This window comes from Argopecten irradians, chromosome 3, assembly GCF_041381155.1.
Source record: "Argopecten irradians isolate NY chromosome 3, Ai_NY, whole genome shotgun sequence".
Classification (NCBI taxonomy): Eukaryota; Metazoa; Mollusca; class Bivalvia; order Pectinida; family Pectinidae; genus Argopecten; species Argopecten irradians.
This window is the reverse complement of record NC_091136.1, coordinates 21,811,521-21,837,903: the sequence shown is the minus strand read 5'-3', so window position 1 is coordinate 21,837,903 and position 26,383 is coordinate 21,811,521. Positions and strand designations below refer to the sequence as shown.

Below are 26,383 nucleotides of genomic sequence, written 5' to 3'. Positions count from 1 at the left end.
TGATAGACATGACAATTTTATTTTCATTTTATTAAAACTAAACATAGGAATATAAAATTTACAAAACGTATACAATTAACATCAACAGGTAGATAAATTTATGTATATTTGTCATCTAACCACAAAAAATAATGTATTTTTACGAAGTGAGAATAAATAAAGTAATAACACTTCATAATAAAATCCCTATTTTGATGAATATTACAATAATATGACTGCTAAGTACTTTGGGTTTGGTCAGGCAAACGTCAAAGATATTTTTGAAAGCTAAATCGGAATTACTTATACCACTTTTATATCTAAAGATGCTCTTAGATTCACATTGCGAACACATTCATTTCACAGCAATGCACATATTACCGTTAGTCATACAATATAGATCTTTGTCATACAGTTTTATGATCATGAGTAAAAAATTGTAGTGATATGCAAATATATCAAAATAGAATTATGCAGACTTTTTTTTAAACATGTAAGAACTATGTTCAAACATGCAAACATTCAAACATTATCATAACGTTTCATGTATGAAATGTTAGAAAACACTTTTATATTAATTCAGATTTAGAGAACAAAAAAATCCAATAACCGGTTGATAGCTCCCTTATCGGAGACATTCAATGTTCCTCCTGTCAAATTATAGACATCCATATATTACAACAATTGACCAAGTTTTAACAAAAGTGATAGAAAACAAATGAAATGTCGTTATAGATTAATAGAATCTTTCATCCACTTTAAATTTGGGGTAAGACAGGAGAATCTCAACCCGAAGGTGAGATTCTTAAGTTGTCAAATACGAAGCGATTGTTTGACAAGGGTTCAGATCTCCAATCTCACCCCAAAGAGGGTTAATGATTATTATTCGTTTACCCTATGTGAGAACGTGCAAAGATCACGTGTAACTATACGTGGAAGCACTGTCCGGGGTAGGAGAAACAGCTGTCCCTGAGACAAGATAATGAGCCGAGCTATAAACTTAGTATACACAAACATCCGGAATAAAACAGCATACTGTCCTATTTAATGTAATGACTAAGTAGGGGACTCGTGGCTTCTAATAGAGGTAATTTGTTATTTATTCACAAATGGAGACTTTAAAGCCGACTGTTAATTTTCCCACTTTTCTAATCAATATAAATGAAATTTAGATATTTTCCTACGAATCACACATCGTTATATGACCACCAATTCTAGTCGGTGAATCAAATGAATCATATTGCTGTCCGGTCCGTCAGCTGAGTGACATAACACAATAATAGGGGCCGACGTTTTTATTTACCAGGTTTAATAATTATTCATCTGCGATATACCAGTAATACCAACTGTACCTTGTAATTAATTGACAATGAAATACATATTTTAGTACAAACCATCATCTCGATACCTTTAACTCAAAATGATTTGCGACTAGTTTCTTATGTCATCTGTGTGTGGAATTTGTGTTTTTAATTTAAACGACCTCGTCGGAATCATATTTGAACCTAATTACGAACCAATGAAAATGTGGCTAACCTGTAATGAAAATAAAGCGAGGTACAACGTCAAAGAAAGACAGTAAACAACCTATACGAATGAACATCCGTAATCCTTCTATAATGTATGGTTTTCAGAGACAGAGCAGGACATTAGAATGTTTATTTCAATTGTCCCAAACAGATCAAAACTTTATCTAAATGAACACATAAAATTAAATGCAAAGTCATTCTAAACATAAATAGTCACACACATAATGTACATATTACTCAGATCAAAACAAACAAACAAACGAGAAAAAAAAAAACCTGAGAGACGAAAATCAAAATATTTGTCCGCCATTTCCAATCATATCGAAGGTCATTTCATGGCTTACAATGGTCACGATATCCGTCTGACATGCCTTAGACTGATTTGCTACACAATACGGAACATGTTATTATGTCAATATATTGACATGATAAACCTAATCCGATGTCACAGGATGTTCGATATTATGTAAGTCAGCATCACCCCTTTGTATACTGTTAGGATTAAGTCTTTTGTTTCTTGAAATCGTTCTCAAATCAAACTATCAGCATACGTTTGGGATATTTGCTTGGATTAAACCAACAGTTGAATCGTGCCCTTGTCCGACCATTTTTTTACCAAACCAGATCACGAAGAGAATACTTTCGTGCCGTTATAAACGATGAAAATGCGTTGATGTAACGATGTAAACTTTCAAATATAAATAAAGTTTTATACAAACGGCCAAATCACAATGGGATGGCTCTACATTTAAAGTTTTTTGGCAGGATCACTGGCGAAGCTATGGCAAAATGACGAGGGTCATGGGGAGGTAGTACTGTATCTATTTCCGGTTGAAAATCAAATGTTCTTAAGAGATGCACAGAATATAGGAACATCCGGTCGTACGCCATTTCTTTTCCAACACATTTTCTTTCTCCGACTCCAAAAGCAATCGAACTAGAACAATAAAATATAAAAAAAGGTTAGAAATAATGTACACGTATTATTTTTTATTATTTGTTTTATATGTATATACATCCTTTTTAATAAATCGTGATGTTCTATTAATTCTTAATAGATTATACGTACAGAGGTAGCTTGGAAAGATAAATGACACACATCTTACGTGTCTTTTGACATGTGCATTAACAAAATCCTCTCAAAACTAGTTTTCCTGATGGTGGCCAACATTTAAAATTATGTAAAATTATGTATCAAGTATGGAATCTGTGTTTTTGCTCAAACTAACCCACACAATAATGACCCCATACACTTGTAACTATGACCTATGACCTCCAATTCCACTTACTTATTATGAACAGCATTATCACGTGGGACAGGCGCGCCATCTTCTGTGAGGAACCTCTCTGGTCGAAACTCCCAAGGCTCGTCCCAGATTTCGTCGTCGTGATGAGCTCCATACAGGTTTCCAAAGATCTGCGTTTAATAAACCATGTAATAATTTGAATTAATATTCATTAAATCTAAGACACATACATTCTTTATGTACAATTAAACACTTCTCTTGCCATGGCCTTACAATATGTAAGCAGCTTCATCAAATAGCGCTTTTTATTTTGAAGGATTAATCTGGAAATAAAGACAGTGTTTATAAAGTACATCACAACCCTGATCCCCAAGACAAAGATATATCTCTTGTATTTGACTGACCATTGTATCAAAGGAATTTCATTTTTTCATTTCAAAATATATCATTAAATCATTTGATTTAATAGGGATTGGGCAGCAGGCTGTGCCTATATAAGCCCTCTCCCTAAATTACTAAGGGATCATAAGTTATGCAAATCTTACAAGAAACGCCCTCTATGAAACCCATCTCCAAATACTGTTGTTGGTAAATGTATATGAAAAGAGAACATCATTAGCAGAAGCCCCTTCGTTATGTATTTGTTCATCACCTATGATATCAAAAGACAGTACAAAATGAAAGCGTAAATTCTATTGACATTTTAACTGGCTTATGCCCGCCATATATCTTAAGTTTAAACTTCCTTATACAATGTACTTACAACAGTTCCTTTTGGTATTGTGTAACCTTCGAACTCCACTTCATGGTCATTGTTGGCATGTGCAGCAGTCAGCGGAAGGTGTGACTGGTACCGTAGCAACTCATAAATACATGCTTGTACATATGGCATATTCTTCCGGTCTTCAGCTGTGGGTAAGCGGTCTCGTCCAATCACCTGCTCTATTTCATCTCTCATTTTCTGTTGTACATCCGGTAGATGGAGCCACATATAAATCATACCAGACATGACACTTTTGGTTGTTAGCACAGCTAAAATACAAATAAAAACTCTATAAATACACATCGTATTTAGGACATATTGCTCATTGACCCAAAAGGCGCATTGATTTATAGAACATTCGTGTTCCAAGACAACTCTGATGTAGTTTGACACATAACATAATACTAAATTATCATATGTATATAAATATCTATTTCACATCAACATACCAGTATTTTACATTAAGACCACTCGCTGTAATTTTATTAGTATGAAGCTATATTGATTGGCAGGATTGGGGGTTTGTTCTGACTACAAAACATATTAACATTTTACTGGTAGCAATATTCAAGAATGTTGTAAGTGACATACCTAGCTGTCTTTAACATAATGTATAAAGTTCTTCATAAACAAGTGGTTTTTTATAAACAGGTCAAATTGGATTGAGGTATTGAAATTGACCACCTCTGACTTTATGAAGGTGCTTTTATGCTCTTCACAGATATAACTAAGGCAGTTTTACGGAAGATTTGTAAACTAGAAACATTCACGTTTCTCTAAATCCATGTCTTAGTTATTCGTATGAACTAAATAATGCCTATATATTACTATATATATATGTATAGTTTAGTACTTACAGGTGTTGATCAGATCCATAAGCATGCCGTTGATATGTTCATCTGTCAGCCAATCATATTCCTCCTTAGAACTCAGCATGTGGTGGGAGTAGCATTGTGTGTTATCTTTGTCCACTGTTTTCTGTTAAAGGTACGTAATGCGGATGATATATATCTCAGTGAATATAAAAAAATCTCTAAAAGGGCAAATTTTATTATGAGAATCAAAACTAGATATGCTATTCGTAATATTCTTTGCTCTTATTTCGAAGTAATCTATATAATATTCGGCAACAATATCAGTTGTATTATACGAAAAGATGTGCTTTGTAGCTTTAAATAAACTATTGTGCCAGAGTCAACAGTGCCTGTACATGTAATTTTGTTATACCCATATAAAATAGTTTCTCTATAAACTCTATTGACAAAAATGCAAATGAATGAACTGTTACGTCGAGCGGTTCAACGAACTGTTAAAATCGACTGTTAAAATGTGCTGTACCGGAGTTACGTCACAATAGGGTATAACAAAACAGTTATCGACTGGGTTTTTGGGCAACAGATGATTTCTTGGACCCTCACAAGGCCTCGAAGGCCTCGGGCAATAGTTTGTCTTCGGGTCCAACCAATCATCTGTTGCCCTCAATCCAAGTCAACATCTGTATAATGTTTAGATCAGTTTCTTAGCCCATCCGTGTAGCGAAAGACATGTTGTTATGATACCTCTCAGATCAGAGTGGAACTAACATGTGTATAACATGAACAGAGGTTGCAACAAAAACAGGGATACAAAATATATCACTGAAGCTACCTACAGCAAAGTGTAAACTCTAGCAGAACGGCACATCAACTAGTGATGGCTATACAAAAACTGACACTGATCTAAATATAGATCCATGCCGACAAATTATTAACCATAAATGAACAATTACTACGTTTGCACATTCAGCTGCATTACTTCCGGAATTTTAATAAAAATTAGGAATACAGATGAACAGATGGTAGATTTATATGATAACACGAATGCTGACATCAATTGATATCCGAAATCACAAATCGTTATATGTAGACATTAGTTATTGATATTTCTGAGCATTCTTCCCATAGCAACCTGATTTTGTGCAATGGTAAGTAATTCGCATACATAATTAATGAATGAAAGATTTGATACTATGATAAATTCGATTTGTTGATATTGTTATACAGGATATGCATGACACTGAGAACTGAAATGAATACTAAAAACTACATCTAGATGACCTACCTTCATTCCGATAACGAGACTTTGAAATAGTGATTCCCTTTCTTGAATGACATTGTTGTAAAGATTTCCATAGAACCCACAACAACGCCGTAACCACGGAAACTTTCCAAGGATACCATGCACCTGCGGTTGAATCATAATGTCCCCATCGTGATCCATGCGAATGATACTGTCTAGGATAGGATCGCCATCTTTTAGAAGTTTCCCCGAAAACTGAAATGAAAAAGAAATATTGAAATATATTGAAATACATTTCCCACATTACTGCTAGACATAAGCATTGATTCTGAATAAGGTTTCTTTACTAGAACTGGAACTATTATAGTGGTTATGTCTCAAAAGTCGAATGACAGTTGTATTTACATGTACCTTTATCGATTGCATTGTCTAATAAAATGCATAGTTATTTTATATGTTCGAAAAGGAGATGTCAAAGAGATGACGGCTGATTTTGTAAAACATTTTGTAAAACAAATGTTTATTTTATCATTAAAATGATGATTGAGATGAAGACACGAATAGGGCATACGAACCATAAACAATTATAATAAAAAGTAAATCAGGTATATGTTTTTATAGTGCTGATAAAATACTTTAATCATTTATAAACTCATTTTTTCTATTCGTTTAATTAGATGGCTTAGTAACCGCGTTTTGAACATCATATTTACTTCTTTAACACCAAGGTGACCTACTTAGACATGTGATACTGTATACGCCAGTGACTATAAGAGGGTTCGGAAACTGTCCTTGAGATCTCTATCGTGGCTTATAACACCAGCTCCATTGTTTCTAATGTTACGGTGAAACCACATCACTTTCTCTATCTGATAAACAACACTTCGTGTCTCTTTTGACAAGCTATATTAATATCATTGTAAACATCGGCACTGATGTTAATATGCATTACCGCATTTCGGCCAATGTATCGTGTTTGTTTTCTTGACGCTGACAGAGTAGATATGTCGTAGGAAAATTTGTTTTTCTCAACAACAAAAAATGGTTTCGGAATATTATCCATTCAATTGCAATTATAAAACTTTTAAATCAATTACATAGTCACCGTGTATAATGTTGCATGTTACGTCTGCAGATCGAGCAATCCTGGTTACCCATCGCGATATGAGTATTACGTCTGCAGATCGAGCAATCCTGGTTACCCATCGCGATATGAGTATTACGTCTGCAGATCGAGCAATCCTGGTTGCCAATCGCGATATGAGTATTACGTCTGCAGATCGAGCAATCCCGGTTACCCATCGCGATATGAGTATTACGTCTGCAGATCGAGCAATCCTGGTTACCCATCGCGATATGAGTATTACGTCTGCAGATCGAGCAATCCTGGTTGCCCATCGCGATATGAGTAATACGTCTGCAGATCGAGCAATCCTGGTTGCCCATCGCGATATGAGTATTACGTCTGCAGATCGAGCAATCCTGGTTGCCCATCGCGATATGAGTATTACGTCTGCAGATCGAGCAATCCTGGTTACCCATCGCGATATGAGTATTACGTCTGCAGATCGAGCAATCCTGGTTGCCCATCGCGATATGAGTATTACGTCTGCAGATCGAGCAATCCTGGTTGCCCATCGCGATATGAGTATTACGTCTGCAGATCGAGCAATCCTGGTTGCCCATCGCGATATGAGTATTACGTCTGCAGATCGAGCAATCCTGGTTGCCCATCGCGATATGAGTATTACGTCTGCAGATCGAGCAATCCTGGTTACCCATCGCGATATGAGTATCATCTCTTTTATTGTGATGGTGATCAACCGTTAACGGTGAGATAGGCCCGGGGTATACCTTACAAACCTATTACTTTGACGATTCTGCTTGAAGCGGTTTTAGCGTCGATATGATCATTTACGTGAAATACAATTAACTTTTGTTTTATAGCTAGGAACATTGCAGGTTAAGGAAGTTGAGGCAAGCCGGAGTACCCGGAGAAAAAAACACCGACAATGTACCCGGCAACAACTCGACACGGGTTCCGTTTTTATTTTGATTTGCACAGAGTCTTTTTATAGGAGTTGATAACAATCATTTTTCATTTTTTTGTATTTATTTTATGTCCTATTATCATATGACATTCGATGAGTTTATCAGGATAGCAAGCATACCTAGAACAAACTATATAGTTTATCAGGATAGCACGCACACCTAGATCAAACTATATAGTTTATCAGGATGCACACACGCCTAGAACAAACTATATAGTTTACCAGGATAGCACGCACACCTAGAACAAACTATATAGTTTATCAGGATAGCACGCACACCTAGAACAAACTATATAGTTTATCAGGATAGCACGCACACCTAGAACAAACTATATAGTTTATCAGAATAGCACGCACGCCTAGAATAAACTATATAGTTTATCAGGATAGCATGCACACCTAGAACAAACTATATAGTTTATCAGGATAGCACGCATACCTAGAACAAACTATACAGTTTATCAGAATAGCACGCACGCCTAGAATACACTATATAGTTTATCAGGATAGCACGCACACCTAGAACAAACTATATAGTTTATCAGGATAGCACGCACACCTAGCACAAACTATATAGTTTATCAGGATAGCACGCACACCTAGAACAAACTATATAGTTTATCAGGATAGCACGCACACCTAGAACAAGCTATATAGTTTATCAGGATACCACGCACACCTAGAACAAACTATATAGTTTATCAGGATATCAAGCTATATAGTTTATCAGGATATCATACCTAGAACACACTATATAGTTTATCAGGATAGCACGCACACATAGAACAAACTATATAAAGGACGAATGCTAACGACCCGCGTCCACACAAACAGCTGATGCAATTTATATGTTACTAGCATTCGTACGTGTTACTGTAAAGTAAGTTTTAACCAACCGGACAGTTTATGTACCTCTCACCATAAAACAATATCATCCCACTTGTAAACACTCCCGAATAGTTTCCGCTTCCTCGTTACAAATGACCTAGCGGACGGTAGATAAACCACATGTCTCTTCCACAAACGACATAATGGACGGCAGATAAACTACGTCTCTTCCACAAACAGTTTTTAACAACAAACACAATTATACTTACAAAACCACCGATTAGTTTGCAGAACGAAGGCATAAGAATTCCTATAGGATCCATAGCTTGGCCATTCCTGGCATGAAATTCATTAAGCATGCCTCGGAATTCTTCGTCCGCGATATCTTGGAAATGTTTTGAAGAAAATCCATATTTGTTGATACAAGATACCATCAGCTTTTTCATTTTCCGGAACGATTCGTTATAACTGTTGAGTAGTACATCCTTGTATCCATACATGACATGCCTGCCTATAAAATTAGGTGGTCTGTCACTCATCAGAGGAGCAAACTCATCACTTTCGAACGCTTTTTTTATCAAGTCGGGGGAGTTTAGTACAACAATATTTTGACCCAATATTTTGAAGCTGACTATATTTCCATATTGTCTTTTCCATTGCTCAAGATTCTCGTGAAGTTTCCCTGACGTGACCTTGAAGTGGACCCCGAAAAAAGGTAATCCACTAGGGCCTGGTGGATACTTTTTCTTTTTGCGTTTCGTTTTTTTCATGGCATTACGTGAGTGACCGTCGGTCACAGCGACTGTTTCGACGTCATTTCCGGTCACGCTGTATATAAGAGCAAGGAAGACGCAAGTAGCGGCCAATGTCGCCTTGACGAACATCTTATGATGGAGTATAGAGTTCCAGATCTACAAAGATAAACAAATATTTAAGAACTCAAAATTTACACAAAGGACAACGAATATAGAGAGGCTAGTATTGATTGTGGAAAATGTGTTTAATGATTATTAAATATTTCATAAACACACAAAAGAAAAATGACTTTCACCCTTTAGAGAAGTGTTATTGTTGTTAAAATTAACCTGTTGATCTGTTTGATCTTAAGGTAAAAAAATGGTATTGGTTATAGATTCATTCATTGAATATTTAAAAGTCATTTACAAACGCTTATGTAAATATTTTTTAGTAATGATTTAATCCAGGTTCATGGCGATTTGACGACAATTTGAACAATCTCCGAAAAGTCCATAATATCAAACCACAAAACATTTTTGTAATCATTGACCTTTTTTATATCTTTTGGCAAAATTTGACTAAAAATGTGACCTTTTTGATAAATGGGGATTAAAATTCTTCTTATATCTAAATGAATGATATCACCCTTTGAAGCAATACATAATTTTCAAGAAACCATGAACGTAGTATATTCATATCTTATCAGTATTTCATTTATTTTTTCCTATTATAAGTCAGGCCTGTATTTTGACTAGATTGACTCGACTATACTAGTATAGAACGTTTGTAGCTAGTAATTTTGCTTATGTTAAATAGATTATATTTTCCCATAGTCAGTAAAAAGTTGTGTTTAAAAAATCAGTACATCTCCTAGCATATCACTATGATACATATATAAAACCTATCACAAAACAGCCACTGGCGTCCATGGTAATGAGACTAGAACGACGTATTTGTAAGATAAAGACGATCTGTTTATAATGCGTCGGACCAGCCAGCCAAGATCTACTTAAACTGAATCTCATTCAACGCGGGAATTCTGCAATAAAATTTATATTTACGCGTCTAATCAACAAATCTTCCTCGGTATGTTGGGTATTTGGTAGAATTTGGAGATTAATGCATATCTTTCTATTTCTGTTATCAATGAACGCGGTAGTAATAACGCGCCTGCATGTTGACTATGAAATTCCATTCTTTTACACCGAGATGATATCGAAATGTGAAAATGATATCGAAATGTGAAACAATCTTAATCATTGAAATAATTATTGTGAATTAAGACTGTTACACTGCAACATACAACGTATATAATCAATATATTGATGAAATAGTATACAACCTATTCAAAATGCATTTGTATAATAATTTGTATAATAATTTGTATAATAATAATAATTTGTATAATAATTTGTATAATAATTTGGAACAAAATAAATCAATAAAATATACAAATGAAATTATTTGAAAATAAAGGATTTCATCACAGTTAAGTTATACAAATTCAAAACCATTTGGTGGGGGATTATCTTTTTGCTTTACATATTTTACATGTATAAAATCAAAATTTACAATCTGTGTTTTAGTTTTTACTTTTTTTCTTATCATGATCTTTAAGAGGCAAGCATTGCTTATATTCTATCTTGTTCATTGATATAAATGAGTGGCTTGTAGTTTGGCCTAAATGACCTTAGTTGTCGATGGGTCGTAAAACTCAAACAAACCAACAAATTTAAAGACGCTTCGGGAGAGATAAGAGAAATATTGAAATAAAGATTGTTTACTAATCAATTCATATTTTTGTACATTTGTTTCATTTTGTACATTTATTTCTGTTGAAGGCAATATCTACTTAATATTTTCGGCGATTTTTTTTTAAATTAAACAGAATATGTTTATAATCCGTGATTTGCCTACTGTACAGATATGGTCTGATCATGAGTTGTCCATCCACTGCCTTGATACAGTGTATTTAGCTCGTTGTATTGATATTTTAGCCCTGTATATAAACAGGTGTGTCGCCTACGGGCAGATATACACAAGTGTCTGTCCTATAAAACACATAATATCTCCCATACTTCACACCGGCTATTCTGTGGTTACTAGGTAAAATACAACTCTCATTATATACTGATATGGATATACTACTGGTTTAGTCATTTTGTCTGTGATGGTATGCTACATGACTACACTGGAAAGTCTGCCACACGTGTGATACGGTAACTGACGATACAAACAATGGCATTTTTTCTGCAATTTGGCGCATCTGTTGATATTAAACTTCAATCTTAGTTCAGCTTTTTAAATGCATTAAAATGTTGGAGTAATACGGTTTTCAAAATGACAGATTGCCTCCGTAAGTAATAGTCAAAATTGAGAACATAAACTCAATGTGTAGTAATAGTACTGTTATTCTTCAATTTTGTCGATATATTAAGGACAACTTATCTGTTCTTGAGATAGAAATGTTTTACATTTTTTTTTCAATTTCTAATTTGCTGTTTATACTTAATGTCTACAAAAAATATAGTTCTTACATCCCTATCTAAAGTGAGGTCGCTAAATAAATTTTTAAGATTTATTTTATCAATTATTGTCGAATTATTGACATCTTATCAAGTGAACGTTAAATACTAGAGAATAAATATTAACAACGCATCTGCAACAACTATGAAAACTGCTGTGTAATGAAGATATGTATGATGAGGACTATATAATATCGGGGTGCCTTAGGTATTTTATAAGTGCACTAGACACATTATGTTTTTAACATTTAATAAGAAAACGAACTATTTCTCATGAAATCAAGAAAATGAACTATTTCACATGTAATCAAGAAAACGAACTATTCCTCATGAAATCAAGAACACGAACTATTTCTCATGAAATCAAGAAAACGAACTATTTCACATGTAATCAAGAAAACGAACTATTCCTCATGAAATCAAGAAAACGAACTATTTCACATGTAATCAAGAAAATCAACTATTTCACATGTAATCAAGAAAATCAACTATTTCTCATGAAATCAAGAAAACGAACCTTTCCATATGTAATCAAGAAAATGAACTATTCCTCATGAAATAAAAAAAAAAACTAAATATTTCTCATAAAATCAAGAAAACGAACTATTTCTAATGAAATCAAGAAAACGAACTATTTCACATGTAATCAAGAAAATCAACTATTTCACATGTAATCAAGAAAACGAACTATTCCTCATGAAATAAAAAAAACCTAAATATTTCTCATGAAATCAAGAAAACGAACTATTTCTAATGAAATCAAGAAAACGAACTATTTCACATGTAATCAAGAAAACTAACTTTTCCACATGTAATCAAGAAAACGAACTTTTCCACTCATTTATGTGCCCGACGAAAATAACGAAAGTAAAAAAAACTTAATATAAATACTTCTTCTGAAGTGATTTATATAATCCCAAATTTAAAAGCCACAAGATTGCTGTGAATACCTATTAAAATATGAAGTGTTCTGCACTTTGTAGGCTCTGAGCGCGAGCCCGATATACTTTATTACAAGGCAACCAATACACGAAGCCAAAGCACTCCTCGATCCGCAACAGGAACATGTTCCAGAAGCCAATTAAAATGCTCGGCCACCTCTGCCACTTATCATTTCCCACTTATCGCTGCTAAGTAGTAACATATTCACTCAATTTGTATCTCTCAAAGATGGCGGAAATAAAGAACTGATGCCACTCGTGCTGTATAAACAGGTACACAGATCTATTTCGTGTGAACTTTAATATTGTTTCAGTGTCGCCTCTGTACAACGCTAAGAACCCAAACAGGTGTGTAGTGTTTTAACTCACACATGTCGGAAACTGTTTATTAAAAAATAACATATTCCTCGATCTGTTGCCAATATACACCACTTGCTCCGGTGACCGGGCGTTTTCATGTTTATATAAATGTTAACAGTATCAGTAACCTAGCCTAACAAGATAAAACGAGCTCTGGTTCTCAACTCCATCATTCATCAAGGAACTAAAACTTGGAGAAAGCCAATCTGGTTTCTTATTTATAAGAATGCGCTGCGTTTACTATATTGATAAGCACGGCTGATACGGTTTATTGTTTTTTCTTATGTATTAGATGCATGATTACGATTTTTTAATCAAATATAATTATATAGATTTATCACAAATAAACGGGATTTATCAAAAGAATACAAAAAAAGTATTCCTTTTTAGCAATGATATATGTATACATATGTATGGCCTGTGATATAGAATTATAAATATATGGTTCATCGTAGCTTTGTTACAATATATATTATTTTGTACGTTACATATTTTTGTAAATAAATAGAGTATTCATGTCATTTAGAAGGCTACAAGTATTGCCTTTCGGTAGAAATAGCGTTTAGAGTACTATGAAGCGAAAATTACATACAAAAAATAAAATATAAGACATCAATCAATGACTAGTTTATCGCATTATATTCATCTGTCTCTTTCGTATCGCAATTTTATTCTAAAAATATCAGTATTCTTTAGATGTCAAAACTAAAAACCAACATTGTTCCAAAAATATACATTGACCTAAATATTCTTCCCTGTTGTACCAACATAATCTGTAATATACAGACATCTTATATACTTACAAAATGGATAAATAACAGATGAATTTGTGCATATAATGATAAATAATATATACATACATATAATTACCCTAAAAACCGAATAAATATTATATACCTGGACCGACAACACGGTAGCAGCGTCGGGACGTAGTTAACTGGGTGAACTCTATCCCTGACTTCTGTGCGAATGCTGATTTCAGATAAGTCTTTTACATATATACACGCATACGTGAGGAACACTGAGAACGTCACTCCAGCCGGATACCAACAAGAGGTCCGCCTCCATTACTAGATATGTGTGAAATACGGGTTATGGGGTCAGAGATCAGAATAGTTGTTCTACAGGCCAAGGGTCATTACAAATGTAATTTGATATGAAGTCTATGGCAAAATACAATATATACAACTCTATAATATGGTATTTACAAAATAATAACATAGTCGATATTAATTGAAATATGGGATGTGTATGACTTTTGATATATATTTTGTTAAAATATCTCTTAAAATTACTTTTGATGGCAACACGGTCAAACTATGTTCAAACACTGAATAGCTAGTTTTTTCTTGTGAAGTAATGTTGCATTGGATGTGAACTGTTTCCATTGATATGCACTCTGATTCCAAACTTTTATCTTTTTTTAATCAAAATCAATTCTGCCATAACGAAATCATTTTCGTCTTACAAAATCATCTTTCAGAACACAAAGTTCATTTTTGTCTTCACAAAATTGTTAGACAAAGGTCAAAATTGGACACAAAAATTAATTTTGTGTCACAAAAGTCAATTTTGTTACCGAATCCAAATATAAATATATGCAAATGAAATGTCTCACCACGATTTTTGTGACATGGCCTCTCATTGAATATTATGACCGTTGGTATGGCACGCGCACACGGTGTTATTACATAATGGATAGGCTGTAAGAGTTTTTGGAGAAAGCACTTGTGTTTGTATCATCCGTGTCATTCTTGTGGATGTTTAATATATTTTCTTTAATCAGCAGATTATGTCACGTAAAAGGCGCATGCTCTGGAATATCATTTATAAGGCCTAGTAGAACTGGAAAGAGGTTACGATATCAAGTACAGGCCGATTACGTACATACAGAAATGGATACTACGTTCCTATTCAACAAATATTCGTTCACTTTCACAACTTTCAAGTCCGGTTATCCTTCGCCAAAGATTGAGCGAACTGTACGCGTTTCAACCAATGGGTTAGCAGCTTACAAGCAAAGGTCAAACATGGACTCATTTGCATACTTAACTGACGAAAATGAATTCCGTCGAGACGAAATTGAATTTCGTCGAGACGAAAATGAATTCTGTCCACAAAAATGATATTTGTCATAACAAAAATGACTTTTGTCCAATGAAAGATGATTTTGTTATAACGGAAATGAAGTTTTTTTAATCATTTTTTGTAAGACGAAAATGATTTTGTTACGACAGAATTCAATTTTGTGTCACGAAATTGATTTTTGTCTACAATTTCGTCATGATATTTGTCCGCTGAAAGATTGTTTGTATAACAAAACTTATTTTAGTAATATGTTATAAATTTTGTTAATCTGCACTCATCTTTGTTGAACAAAATTCATTTTTTGTCTACACAAAATTGGAGTTCGTGTACAAAATCACAAATTTCCCATTTGGCGCCCCGCACTAACTGTCTAAATAATTTCCACACGTTCAGGACATATTGAGTGTGATTATTGGTATTGACCAAAACAGTATCCTTCCTCGCGGAAATGGTGGTTTTCACTTACAAAAACAAATGAATGTTTCCGAGAATGCCATGCTTGTTTGATAGTCCGCCGATTCCTGTTGTTACAGCTGTAAGGGCTACTGGGACATACAAACACATTAAGCGCATTGTTTTTGGCTGGAGTTAAAATTTCGTGATATTTTTTCCGACCAAAAACTTAATTTATCAAAATTGTATCACAGCGTTTACTAACGATTCCATGAGCAACTCAAAAACGTCTAACTAAATAAGTACCCTTTTTGGACTAACTTGAGTATGAAGCGATAGAACAGTATATAGACTAACCTCCAATTTTAAAGCTACGTTATTTTATAATTTCCATATTATAATCAGTTAATAAATTAAAGATAAAAACAATAAATCGTATTTAGCAAAATAATTTATATCCATATTGATAAGAAATACTGCAGCATTATTAAACATATTTTATTTTATTTGTAAGATATACCAAATGGCATACAGCATCAATAATCGATTCTCTCGAAATGTTTTAATTATTTTCTCTACACTATTTGCCGCGGAAAGTTTAGAAATCAACAATTTTGATAGTATTGATAAATAAAGAACAGTTTAACATAACTTAATTGTGTGCAAATGGTGACTTGTTTTATTATATAAGAGTTTATTTTGCGGAACCATGTACGCAATGTACTTCTATTAGCCTAGAAAGGAAATCGGAAAGATGCATGATCAAATCTAGTAACCACTTCATGATGTTAATGACAATATATTGGCACTCTCGTATTAAATGATATAGATGTTCAATTTTACATTTCAGTTCTTTTATTGATATTCTAATGGTAGAATTCGTCAAATCATCCACGAACCTCGATAGAATACAATTACAGTGTACATGTGAAAATCTTTGCCTAAAGCTTCTAGAATTACGTAAGTCAGGTGTTAAACGTCGGTCAGACGATTTCTCCGGTTGGTTGATGTATAGGGTGTGATGACTTAAATTGTTGAATCCTAACAATAAGACTCTTCTCCAACAACGTCGGTATGTCTATAGAGCAGAACTAGTGGTATATACCAACTCAGTGCTACCTCCCCTCGTATCAGATGTAACAGAGTCAATTTTAAGTGAAACAATATATCACTGTATGATTCTTTGTGCGCCTATTATATTTCTGTGTTGTATATAGTAAACTGGGCATGCTGTTATCATTATTATGTAATGTGATTATGTAGACGTGCGTGTTATTATATAAGAATGGGATTCTGAGTACGTGCGTGTTATTATATAAGAATGGGATTCTGAGTGTGACCGAATTCTCCTTTCTTTCTACGGTGATTGAGATTAATGTGCATTTTGTGTTATTTCTATTGTTCTTCATATTTGAATGAAATAAAGAAATACAGATGTAATAATAATAATTAGATTGTTGGCTGTTGCGATGTTATTCCATAAATAAGAAGTTAGTAGAATTGAAATGACATGTCAGAATATCCCATTTTTTCAATGAATACGCTCTGTCCGTCGTCCGGTCAGTATAATGAACACATGATAACATTAGTTTGACTTTATACTATGACAGTAAATGGAATTATCCCTCCTTTATGTTTTCCATTCATTTTGTTACACAGTATACATTACGTAGAATAAGTTAAAATGAAAATTTTACACGTTTTGATGCATATTACCATTATTGTATCCTTGTAAAGCGTATACACCAACACACATACCGGGTATGTAACACCTCCCAGACAGATGACCATAACAGTTTAAGGTATTAGTAAAACCCTTGTCCATAATCATATTCTACTACAACATCTGACCTTACTACCTATCCTCATCATTTTTACATAATAAATTTTCATGTATGTTTTGTGTGTTTTGTGTAGAACAGATCCTTTAGGATGTTCGTCGATACTCGTTGACGTGGTAAACACCCCGGCAACCCAATCATTAAATTTTTTATAAGTTATGTCATGTTTCTATAACTACGTGTTATGTGACCTCGAGGCTGTGTCCTACTCCTCATACAAAGTTCGGGATGTTTTATTAAGAAAATCCCAAAACTACAAAGTCATTCCAGAGACATGTTTCCTCAGTAATGAAAAGCAAAATATGTATTTCTTTGATTTTGTGATTGTGTACTTTATCAATGCACTGGGCTTAGTCCATGGCTAAGAAGGATGTACTTCTAAATCTAGATTACTAATTTCCCTTCGTTCTTAATATAGTCTAACCATAGGATAAGACAATAGAGATTTAAAAGTGAGCCAAAAGGAACATAATTGGAAGTTTAATCACCCCTCGTAAAACAAAACTTGATAAAACTTTCCCTCTGTCATATAGTGAGGAAGTCTTCCTTTTCCGGATTCCCGGCAAGGGAGAGATGATGAGGATTTCCAGTTATGTTTGATATTTTACTCCTAAATTATGAAGTAGAAGTATGTCATTTCCTGCCCATCACTGGTGTGGTTGTGGGATAAACGAGGAAGATGACAGGAAGTAGCGGTCGTATTTTCGACTTTGTTGATTTCCTTCGGAAACTCCGCGCGATTCTGTTTAAAGGGGATTAGGCAAGGGGCCGTTTTAAGGTTTGACTGGTTGGATTTAGTTGTTCGTTTATTAATAAAGACGGACCTGGTGACTTTATATTGTTTTCAGACGAACCTTGACAAAGCAATCACGGGCGTCAGAAATAGAAATTCTAAATGAAAAAGTATGAATAAATGAGGCCAGAGGAGGGGTGGTGGTGATGTATTCAAAGAGAGAAAAAAATGTAAATTCATGATAGTGGTGAAAATGAAAACGGTATAATTTTGACAAAATGTTCCCAGATTTGTGAAACGACCAATGGACGTTTTAAGAAAAAGAGGAGAATATGACATAAAGCAGAAACATAGATTATTAGATTGGGGAGATGAGCATTGATATGTCGATTATAATTGTTACTACCAATATTTCCTTAAAAATGCATTTAGTCATGTATGCTTATGTCGAATTATTCTATTTATTGTAATTTCTCATTTGTGAGAAATTAAAATGTAACAAATTCGTGTTAGAGTATGTTTGTATGCATATACCTATGCATGCATGCACGTGTGTATGTATGTATGTATGTATGCATGCATGTATGTGTATTGTGTCATGTTAGTATACATACATGCATAGTATGCAGGGTAACACCATGGCATGCTATGTAATGTTTTATATATGATGTAACATAACGTACAACTTGATGCTTTATGTATTGTGAATGAGTGCGTATGCAAGTGTTTGTGTTTTGGTGTCCATTTATATATACTGTGTAAAATGTTTGAAAAAAAAGTAATTTCTCATTCGTATACACGGACTTTCGTTATCATGTAAAGTAGGCCTACTTAGCCTGTTTGTTACGGAACACACGCATACTTCAGCAATGAATATCAATGCACAGGACAATTAGTTTATCAAAAGCATTAGTTATATTATTCGTTATGACGTCATAGATATGACGTAACGCTAATGAGAATATTGCTATAGTGGGACCTTTAAGGGCACAGGTTTGAAATTGTTTTCGATATTTATAATGTAAAACAGTTTTGTAATATATCGACATTGTTAACACTTTACACAAAGGGGACATTATATCTGTGTGTACTTAGCTACTTCCGTCCATCAGCTAACATTTTTTCTTTTTGCCACTGCACCCCGGAAGTTCCCAATATGTCAATGAAAATTGTTGGCCCTTTTATTACACCCAATAATATCAGAAAATATGTTTCGTGTATGCAATGTGGTCAGTAAAACATATTAGGTCCACTACAAACTAGTCATCGTGAGCTACCCATTTGATAAATACTTGTTCACTACTCTGATATCACAGAAATAATAAAGAGTCAGTGAAGGTTATGGGAATCATTCTTAAAAACCGGATCTAGTGATAAGAATGATGTGACTATATCTGGAGATGTCCTCCTCTTTACACAGGTTTTGATCCGTGTTTAGAGTGTTACGGATGTCTTAGTCTGCTGTCGGTGTCAGAAGACACTTTATTGTGAAAATAACTTAATATAACTGAGACTTATCGCCGTTGGATCCAAGGTGTTGTAATAAAAAAATGTCTTCTATAACTTATCACATTAATTAATCCAACCATCATTTTAATGATTTAGGATTACCTTGGCTATGCAGTTATAGATGTATTTAATTCCAATTTCAACAAGTTTCATTGACATATATTTTAATATACAGTCAAAAGGATTAGACAGCAGGCAAATTCTATCTAAGTCTTTTCCTTAAGAATTTGATTATGTTCTTGGAACTACCGCAGACTTTTGATTCTATAGTTTGTTATACAGACACCTATATTTGTGTCCAATATTACACATATTTATAATAGGTGTCACTTAATTAACTAATTAATCAAAAGCTTGTTGAACTATGAGTATAACCAGCCGTCACTAATGCTGATTCACAGCGAATGCAAAACAAACTGTTCCAAATGATATCAATTACATATAAGTTCCTTCAACGAAACAATCACATAAATGGACGACCATCGCGTGAGCTGTCCCTGCAGGTAGGGAGTTAGAATTGTACCTGCTGCCCCTATTGCATGATCGTAAAAGGCGACTAAATTTAGGATATTATCTTTTTTTCTTCCTAAATTACTTTATTCTTCCTAACGTCTCCCTTTGACACCACCTCACTTTGGCCTTTAGTTGAGCGCTTGCCCCTCTGAGGAAGGCTCTGGGTTCTCTCCCCCGGTCTAGACACACCAAAGTCTATAAAAGTGGTAGTTTCAGCTCCTGCTTAGCGGTCAGCATACAGGGAGTGGGACGACTGGTTTGCCCGTTGTCAATATAATGTGACCAGGTGGGGTGTGTTGCTTGGTGTCTTAGGCGGCATGCTTCAGTGATATAGCACTATAAAAAAGGGCAATAGTTCCACTTTCAAGAAGACACAACATGAATATACCGCAGTCTCCCAAAACACACACCTCGCACAACATACACGCAACACACCGCATACATGGGAGGCCGTCATTACATGACCATAGCTGTTAATAGGACGTTAATTAATTAATCAAACAAACAAACAAAAAGTGAGCTGTCCCTTCGACGAAACATTCACATATATGGGCGACCATCGCGTGAGTTGTTCCTTCGACGAAACATATTCACATATATGGACGACCATCGAGTGAGTTGTTAATTAAACGAAACATTCACATGACATATATCTCTAGCCTTCATAAGCAATGTCATGATATAGGACGGTACAAGTATTTAGGTAGGGCATTACATTTGTGTGTGTAATTACGCGGGTTGACGTCACAGTAACAAGTGGTCCTAGAAATCGTTGACGGTTTTGTTTTTGTATGGTTGTTTATATTTCATCCCATATACATATCACATTTTCCGAATTCCTAAGGGCTGAACTTAAATTTTGGTAAAAAGTTTATGTTCATTTAAAACAAGCAACATCCTAGATAATATTTATTCAAAGCGTGTGGAATTGCATACCCGTAGACTGCAATGAAACTTCATACGAGGAAGATCAATCATCCCTCGCGACAGAAACATCTTAATTAGGATGTTTAAGTTTTTTTGGTTGGTCTGATAACAGTCAAGCCAACTTTAAAGTGAACAGTCGGGCAAGGATGGCTAAAGTCGGTAAAAATGGTGTGAATGTATCCAGTATAATTTCTTATGGAATAGAAAAATAAACTTTCTCGTCAAAATCTGTCTGCGTACGTAGAAATTAATTTAAAGTATACGAATGCTAAAACGTCCTCCCGGCTGACTATGTCCGTGGTTACATTTCCACGCAGCCTCGCTTTCAATGCTTTCAACTTTTCTTTATTTCAATGGTCAGAACTGGCAGTGGCGTAGCTAGGTCTGGATAGGTCTGCATGCCTGGGGGTGCAGGGGGCGATAGCCCCCTGCTCAGGGTCCAGGGGCGAAGCCCCGGTAGGGGGTATGGGGGGCGAAGCCCCCCAGAAGCTGACGGGACATTGTTACAACGTAGTAACCATTTTACTTCTATGGAAACTTTTAACGTACAGTATATATACCAATGGTAAATGGAGGTCACAATATTTAGTTGATAACCATGCAAAACTATACACAAAATCAGAACTGTGGTGATTTTTTTTATATACATATAATAGTACTATACTAGACTCCCCTGACAAGTGCTCGAACAAAAAAACAACGGATTTTTGTCTGTAAAAATTAAAATAGTAAGCAATGGGAGAATTTTGTGTTATTTCAACTGATGAAAAACTTATGGCGAATATTTTAAACAAAATTGATATTAAGTTTACGTAATTGCGTAAGAAGGGACCAGTCCTCGACCACCTCAATAAAAAAATTAAACATAGTATTTATGACCTATTTTTCTACATATTCTGTGCTATTTCTAACAATTACAATAACAATTTTTTTTCTTAATCAACAATCTGTTCATGTTCTACAAAAATAAAAGTCAACTATTTTGTGAGTAGACACCGATCATCATGCATTAACATGCGTTTTAACGGGGCGGGAAGTGACTTAAAATTGAAAAACTCACTTTGGCCAAGAACATATTGCAGTTGCTATTTCAGTTGATTTGCTATCATTTAAATATAGTTATATGTTTTTAGAATATTTCTCACTTTTCATGCGATGTTGTTTATTTTGGTATTCGTAAGTGTTTCCCGATTCAAAATCCACATTTGCTTGAGGGAATTTGGTGAAGAAGTCTAATATTGTCTTCGACAAGATTCAAACAATCAAATTTAACAACTAAATGCACGTGGTAACCGGAAATATATGGACTATTCTAATAAATTTCCAGAATGACCAATCTTCAAGACAGTCAAATGTGCACAAAGTTATGTTAGGCATACAGTTGGACATATCATATGTATTTATACGTAATTTATATTCTGCAGCGTCACGTGTATTCAAATGTTGTGTTTTTTTCAGACTGTACAAAAATGATAGTTAGATTATTTATTGCATGCTTGAGCATGCAAGCATGCACGGGCGCTACGCCACTGACTGGGAAACGTAAGCAGAACTTGACCGTTGTATTAATATGCGAGAACTTTTGGAAGGCCAATGAACGCATTTAGACTGGTTTTCTTTGCCCGACTATTCACTTTAAAGGACGTGCCAGATTCAAGAGGTGGAAGAAAACCAGAGTAACCAGAGAACAGCCACCGAAGAGGGACATTTAGATCTAAACATAAAACCAAAAACATTTCGTCACTGCGCCCCCACCCCCTCCCCACTCCTCCAACTCTCCCTCCACCAATTCAAAAGGTGAGTAAAACGAAAAAGTCGCTTACCCAAAATTCTTTTTCAAACTTTTTGTCCATATGCCTCTTAATTCCCCTTTTTGTACAATGTATTGAAATCATTGAGCTTTAACTTAAGATATAATAAGTTCATACTTTTGAAGGTCATTACGTAAGGATATAAATCACCACGTTTGGTTTTACTCAAAATGCATTATAGAGTACATAGTTATCAGTTATCGATTAGTTATGAACACTAAGTGACGTGATTACGTTGCGGACGTTGCGGGGTGTATGACCTTATCCGGGTTCCATATGGAGGACACACGAGGATATATAATATTATTATACCTCAAGTGAGAATCCTGCATTCTGATTGGTCGAGAAATATTTGGTATTTTACACTATCACACGTCAGGTAACATTAGAATAATAGAACACAATAGACACGTTCGTAGCAACTCCCTAGCAACGGGTGATAGTGTATTTTTGACAGTGCAAAATATTAAACGCCCGAAAAAGATGCGCACGCGTTTCTTTTTTCGACGTCATCTTTGTTTTTTGAAGCGACGCTTCAAAATTTATCTGGAGCTAGTTCTGACAAATTAGTCTGTTTATCAGTATTTGAGATTAACAAAAACGTTAAGATTTTAACAAACGCAGGAATAAAGACAACAAGAATTTTCACAAAATCCTTATTGTGAGTATTCTTTTTTTTATAATGCAATGATAGTTAGCACTACTCAGTAGAAGCCGAGTTGCTATTCTACTGCCGACGGTGATTGTTCGAATTTTGCTAAAATTAATTAAAATGTTTCAATAGATAGCAAATACTTGAAAACTAGTTTTGTTTCTAAACTTTTTGTATAATAAAATAAATACTACCTGCATTAGAGGGTGACAGTGCCTAGTGTCACCCCGAGGAATATCACTGTCACCCTCGGCTTCGCCTCGGGTGACAGTGATATCCTCGGGGTGACACTAGGCACTGTCATCCTCTAATGCAGGTAGTATTTATATAATGTCCTACAAATGACGCATGGTACGGATCCATTACAATTTAGATCCCGTTATGTAACCGACAATCCCGAGCTGGAGGACGAGTCGGCTACTTTCCGTGTTTCTTTATGATGCTCTACCGCTGGCAAATGGTATTTTTAACATCAAAAACAAGAGCAGACGATTTAGTATTTTTCTTCGGGTACAAAAGTTACTGACTTTACATCATTACCACCATTAAAAAGTTTGAGCTTCTAATTTTACTTCAAGTTAAAACTATGAAAAATAATTAATTGCATCCCGAAAAAATTCCGTGGCACTATATCTTATATGAAATGAAGTAATGATTGCGCATGCACCAAAGGCGAAACAAATTATTTTATATTATTTTTGTGTTAATTAGGCATATATACACGATTAAACACCAATTATTGTTCAAATGATGAATATCATTTATGCTCTGTCGGCGGTGGAGCATCTTTAACTAAAACTACAAAAAGTGCGTTCGAATGATTTTAAATAAATATGGTACAGCGGATAAACGATTTGTTACACGTAGGATGTCAATGCATACGTTAAAATTAAACACACATTGTCTTTATACTTAGACTACGAAGGTGAATTCGTCTGGGAAAAGCTTCTAATGGTAAACAATTCTACAGAAACATCCTTTCGATTTACATGATAAATTTACAGTTTGTTTACGTTGAGTAGATTGAGAGAAAACGCTGTATAATGAATACGTGTGATAATGAACCAAACTCACCGCCTCCATGTCGTCTGCTTGGCCTGTGGCTTGTGTAGTACTTATGTACTGCCCCTCGACCTACCACTACTAACGTCCGTCATCCGGTGCCCAGGCTTCATTGTTTTCAGTGAACAGTTATTTTCATTTTTGTAGATCAAACTCCCTTAGAACAAAGAATAGATAATGTATATTAATGTAAGTTAATTTAAGCAGAAAAATAAAATACAGAGACAGGTCTTTTGCTGACAAGTACATGATGGCATGGGAATTATCACACCCGCATTCCTCATTCAACCGCTAAGTACATGCAAACTCAAACGCTGAGTATATGCAAAATGATGTTGTGGTCATAGAAGCATTTTATTCTTAGAAACGAATTGCGTGGGTATAGAGGCAACCACACGTCCATTTTCACATCATTATAGTGGTATAGAATAAGTATAGCAATTATTTAATATCGTAAAATAGTAAATATAACTCACAAACTACTTTTCTATGATTTGACCAATCCCGCAGTGTCATTCTGACGCTGTCTTATGTCTGTGAATTCTAGACAATGTCATACATACATAGATTCCTGTGTGATTAGCATATCAGACCTTTAAAGGATATCAAAGAAACGATACAAAACTGATTCACCCGGATAAATGCACCATTGACGTAAAACTATATATTGTAATTATCCGTGTATGCTTTAGTCTTGATTTAGTCACACATGCCATCTAGCTATTGTTGTTCGGTTATATGGTTAAAATTTCCTCTCGTTCACTCAACGAGACGCCATACCAATATGGATATATTGTCACTATGGTGGTGGAGGGTTTTGAAGACTTCTGCGTTGTAAATTAACTTTGAAGTACCCAAATAAACCGCATGTCAACTATAGAACAATTCGGTCTATCTAAACAGGAAAGAGGTTGAGCCATTGTTCTTGTAGAATAAAAACCCTCACGGGATCCATCGTGCTAAACCCATAACATAGTTGGAGTTGCGTATGGGGGCTTAAGGAACTACCTCCTTCTGTAAATGTTCACCATTTCTCTTGGTTGTTACAATTATGAAATCCCTTTGAAAGGAAACCCGCAAGATAGTTGACTGAGTGTAGCACAGAAACCAATTTAATGTGAAATACCACTTAATATGTGTTTAAATGGCAATATTTCACAGGCCTATAAGGTTCATTGCGGTTCCAACATTTCACATATGTCTCAGCGCTCCAGGACAAAAAGTGAGGCATTGTCAAGGGAGACGTTAGGAAGCAGAAAAGTCATTATCAAAAAGCTGTGCAAGTACGGCCTATCAAATTTCTGCTTCCAGAATTTCAGAGCCGGAAATAGTTTTCAAGAAAGAGCTGTCATAGTTATTTTTTGTGTATGTAGTCATCTCGCCGAATATATTGGGACGGAATGTCGCAGCAAAGTGTAAATGTATTTAATTAATCTGAAGTATAAAGATCACCATAACGTGACCCCTTATAGGATGTGTTCTTCTAATAAATGGAGTGATTATCTGGATTTTAATCAGTCTGATCATCTACATAAACAAAATATATTTAAAAACACTTTTTTCCCGATGGAAGGGAAGCAACTCCAACGACATAAGAGAAATAAAATCAAAAACCATGGAAGATATATAAAATGAGATAAATTGTCTCCTTCTAATAGGGTAAAGACAATACCGATCCAATGATGGTATAGATAACAAAATTGTAATCACTGACAAGCCAATTAACATACCATGACCTTTCTTAGCGGCCACCTGTGTTTTAAGGACCACTTTCCAGAGGTCCTAAATGGAGCATTCCATGATATCATCACATAACGACTTGAAGTGTTTTTATC

At 34.8% G+C, this 26,383-nt stretch overlaps 1 protein-coding gene across 2 annotated transcripts; it reads right to left on the bottom strand.

The window, feature by feature from the left end:
- On the bottom strand, positions 1 to 24,831 carry LOC138317854 (cytochrome P450 2D27-like). 2 transcript variants are annotated; one of them, XM_069259796.1, is made up of 7 exons: positions 24,561 to 24,831; positions 8,725 to 9,366; positions 5,619 to 5,831; positions 4,376 to 4,496; positions 3,519 to 3,787; positions 2,798 to 2,925; positions 1 to 2,445 (listed from the first exon to the last, which is right to left on the bottom strand). In XM_069259796.1, the coding sequence occupies exons 1-7, from the start codon at positions 24,567 to 24,569 to the stop codon at positions 2,235 to 2,237; spliced, it is 1,593 nt and encodes a 530-aa protein (XP_069115897.1). In that variant the 5' UTR covers positions 24,570 to 24,831; the 3' UTR covers positions 1 to 2,234. The 2 variants fall into 2 exon arrangements, with proteins under 2 accessions (XP_069115897.1, XP_069115898.1); XM_069259797.1 differs by lacking the exon at positions 24,561 to 24,831 and adding an exon at positions 13,917 to 14,097.
- Positions 24,832 to 26,383: the final 1,552 nt, after the last annotated feature.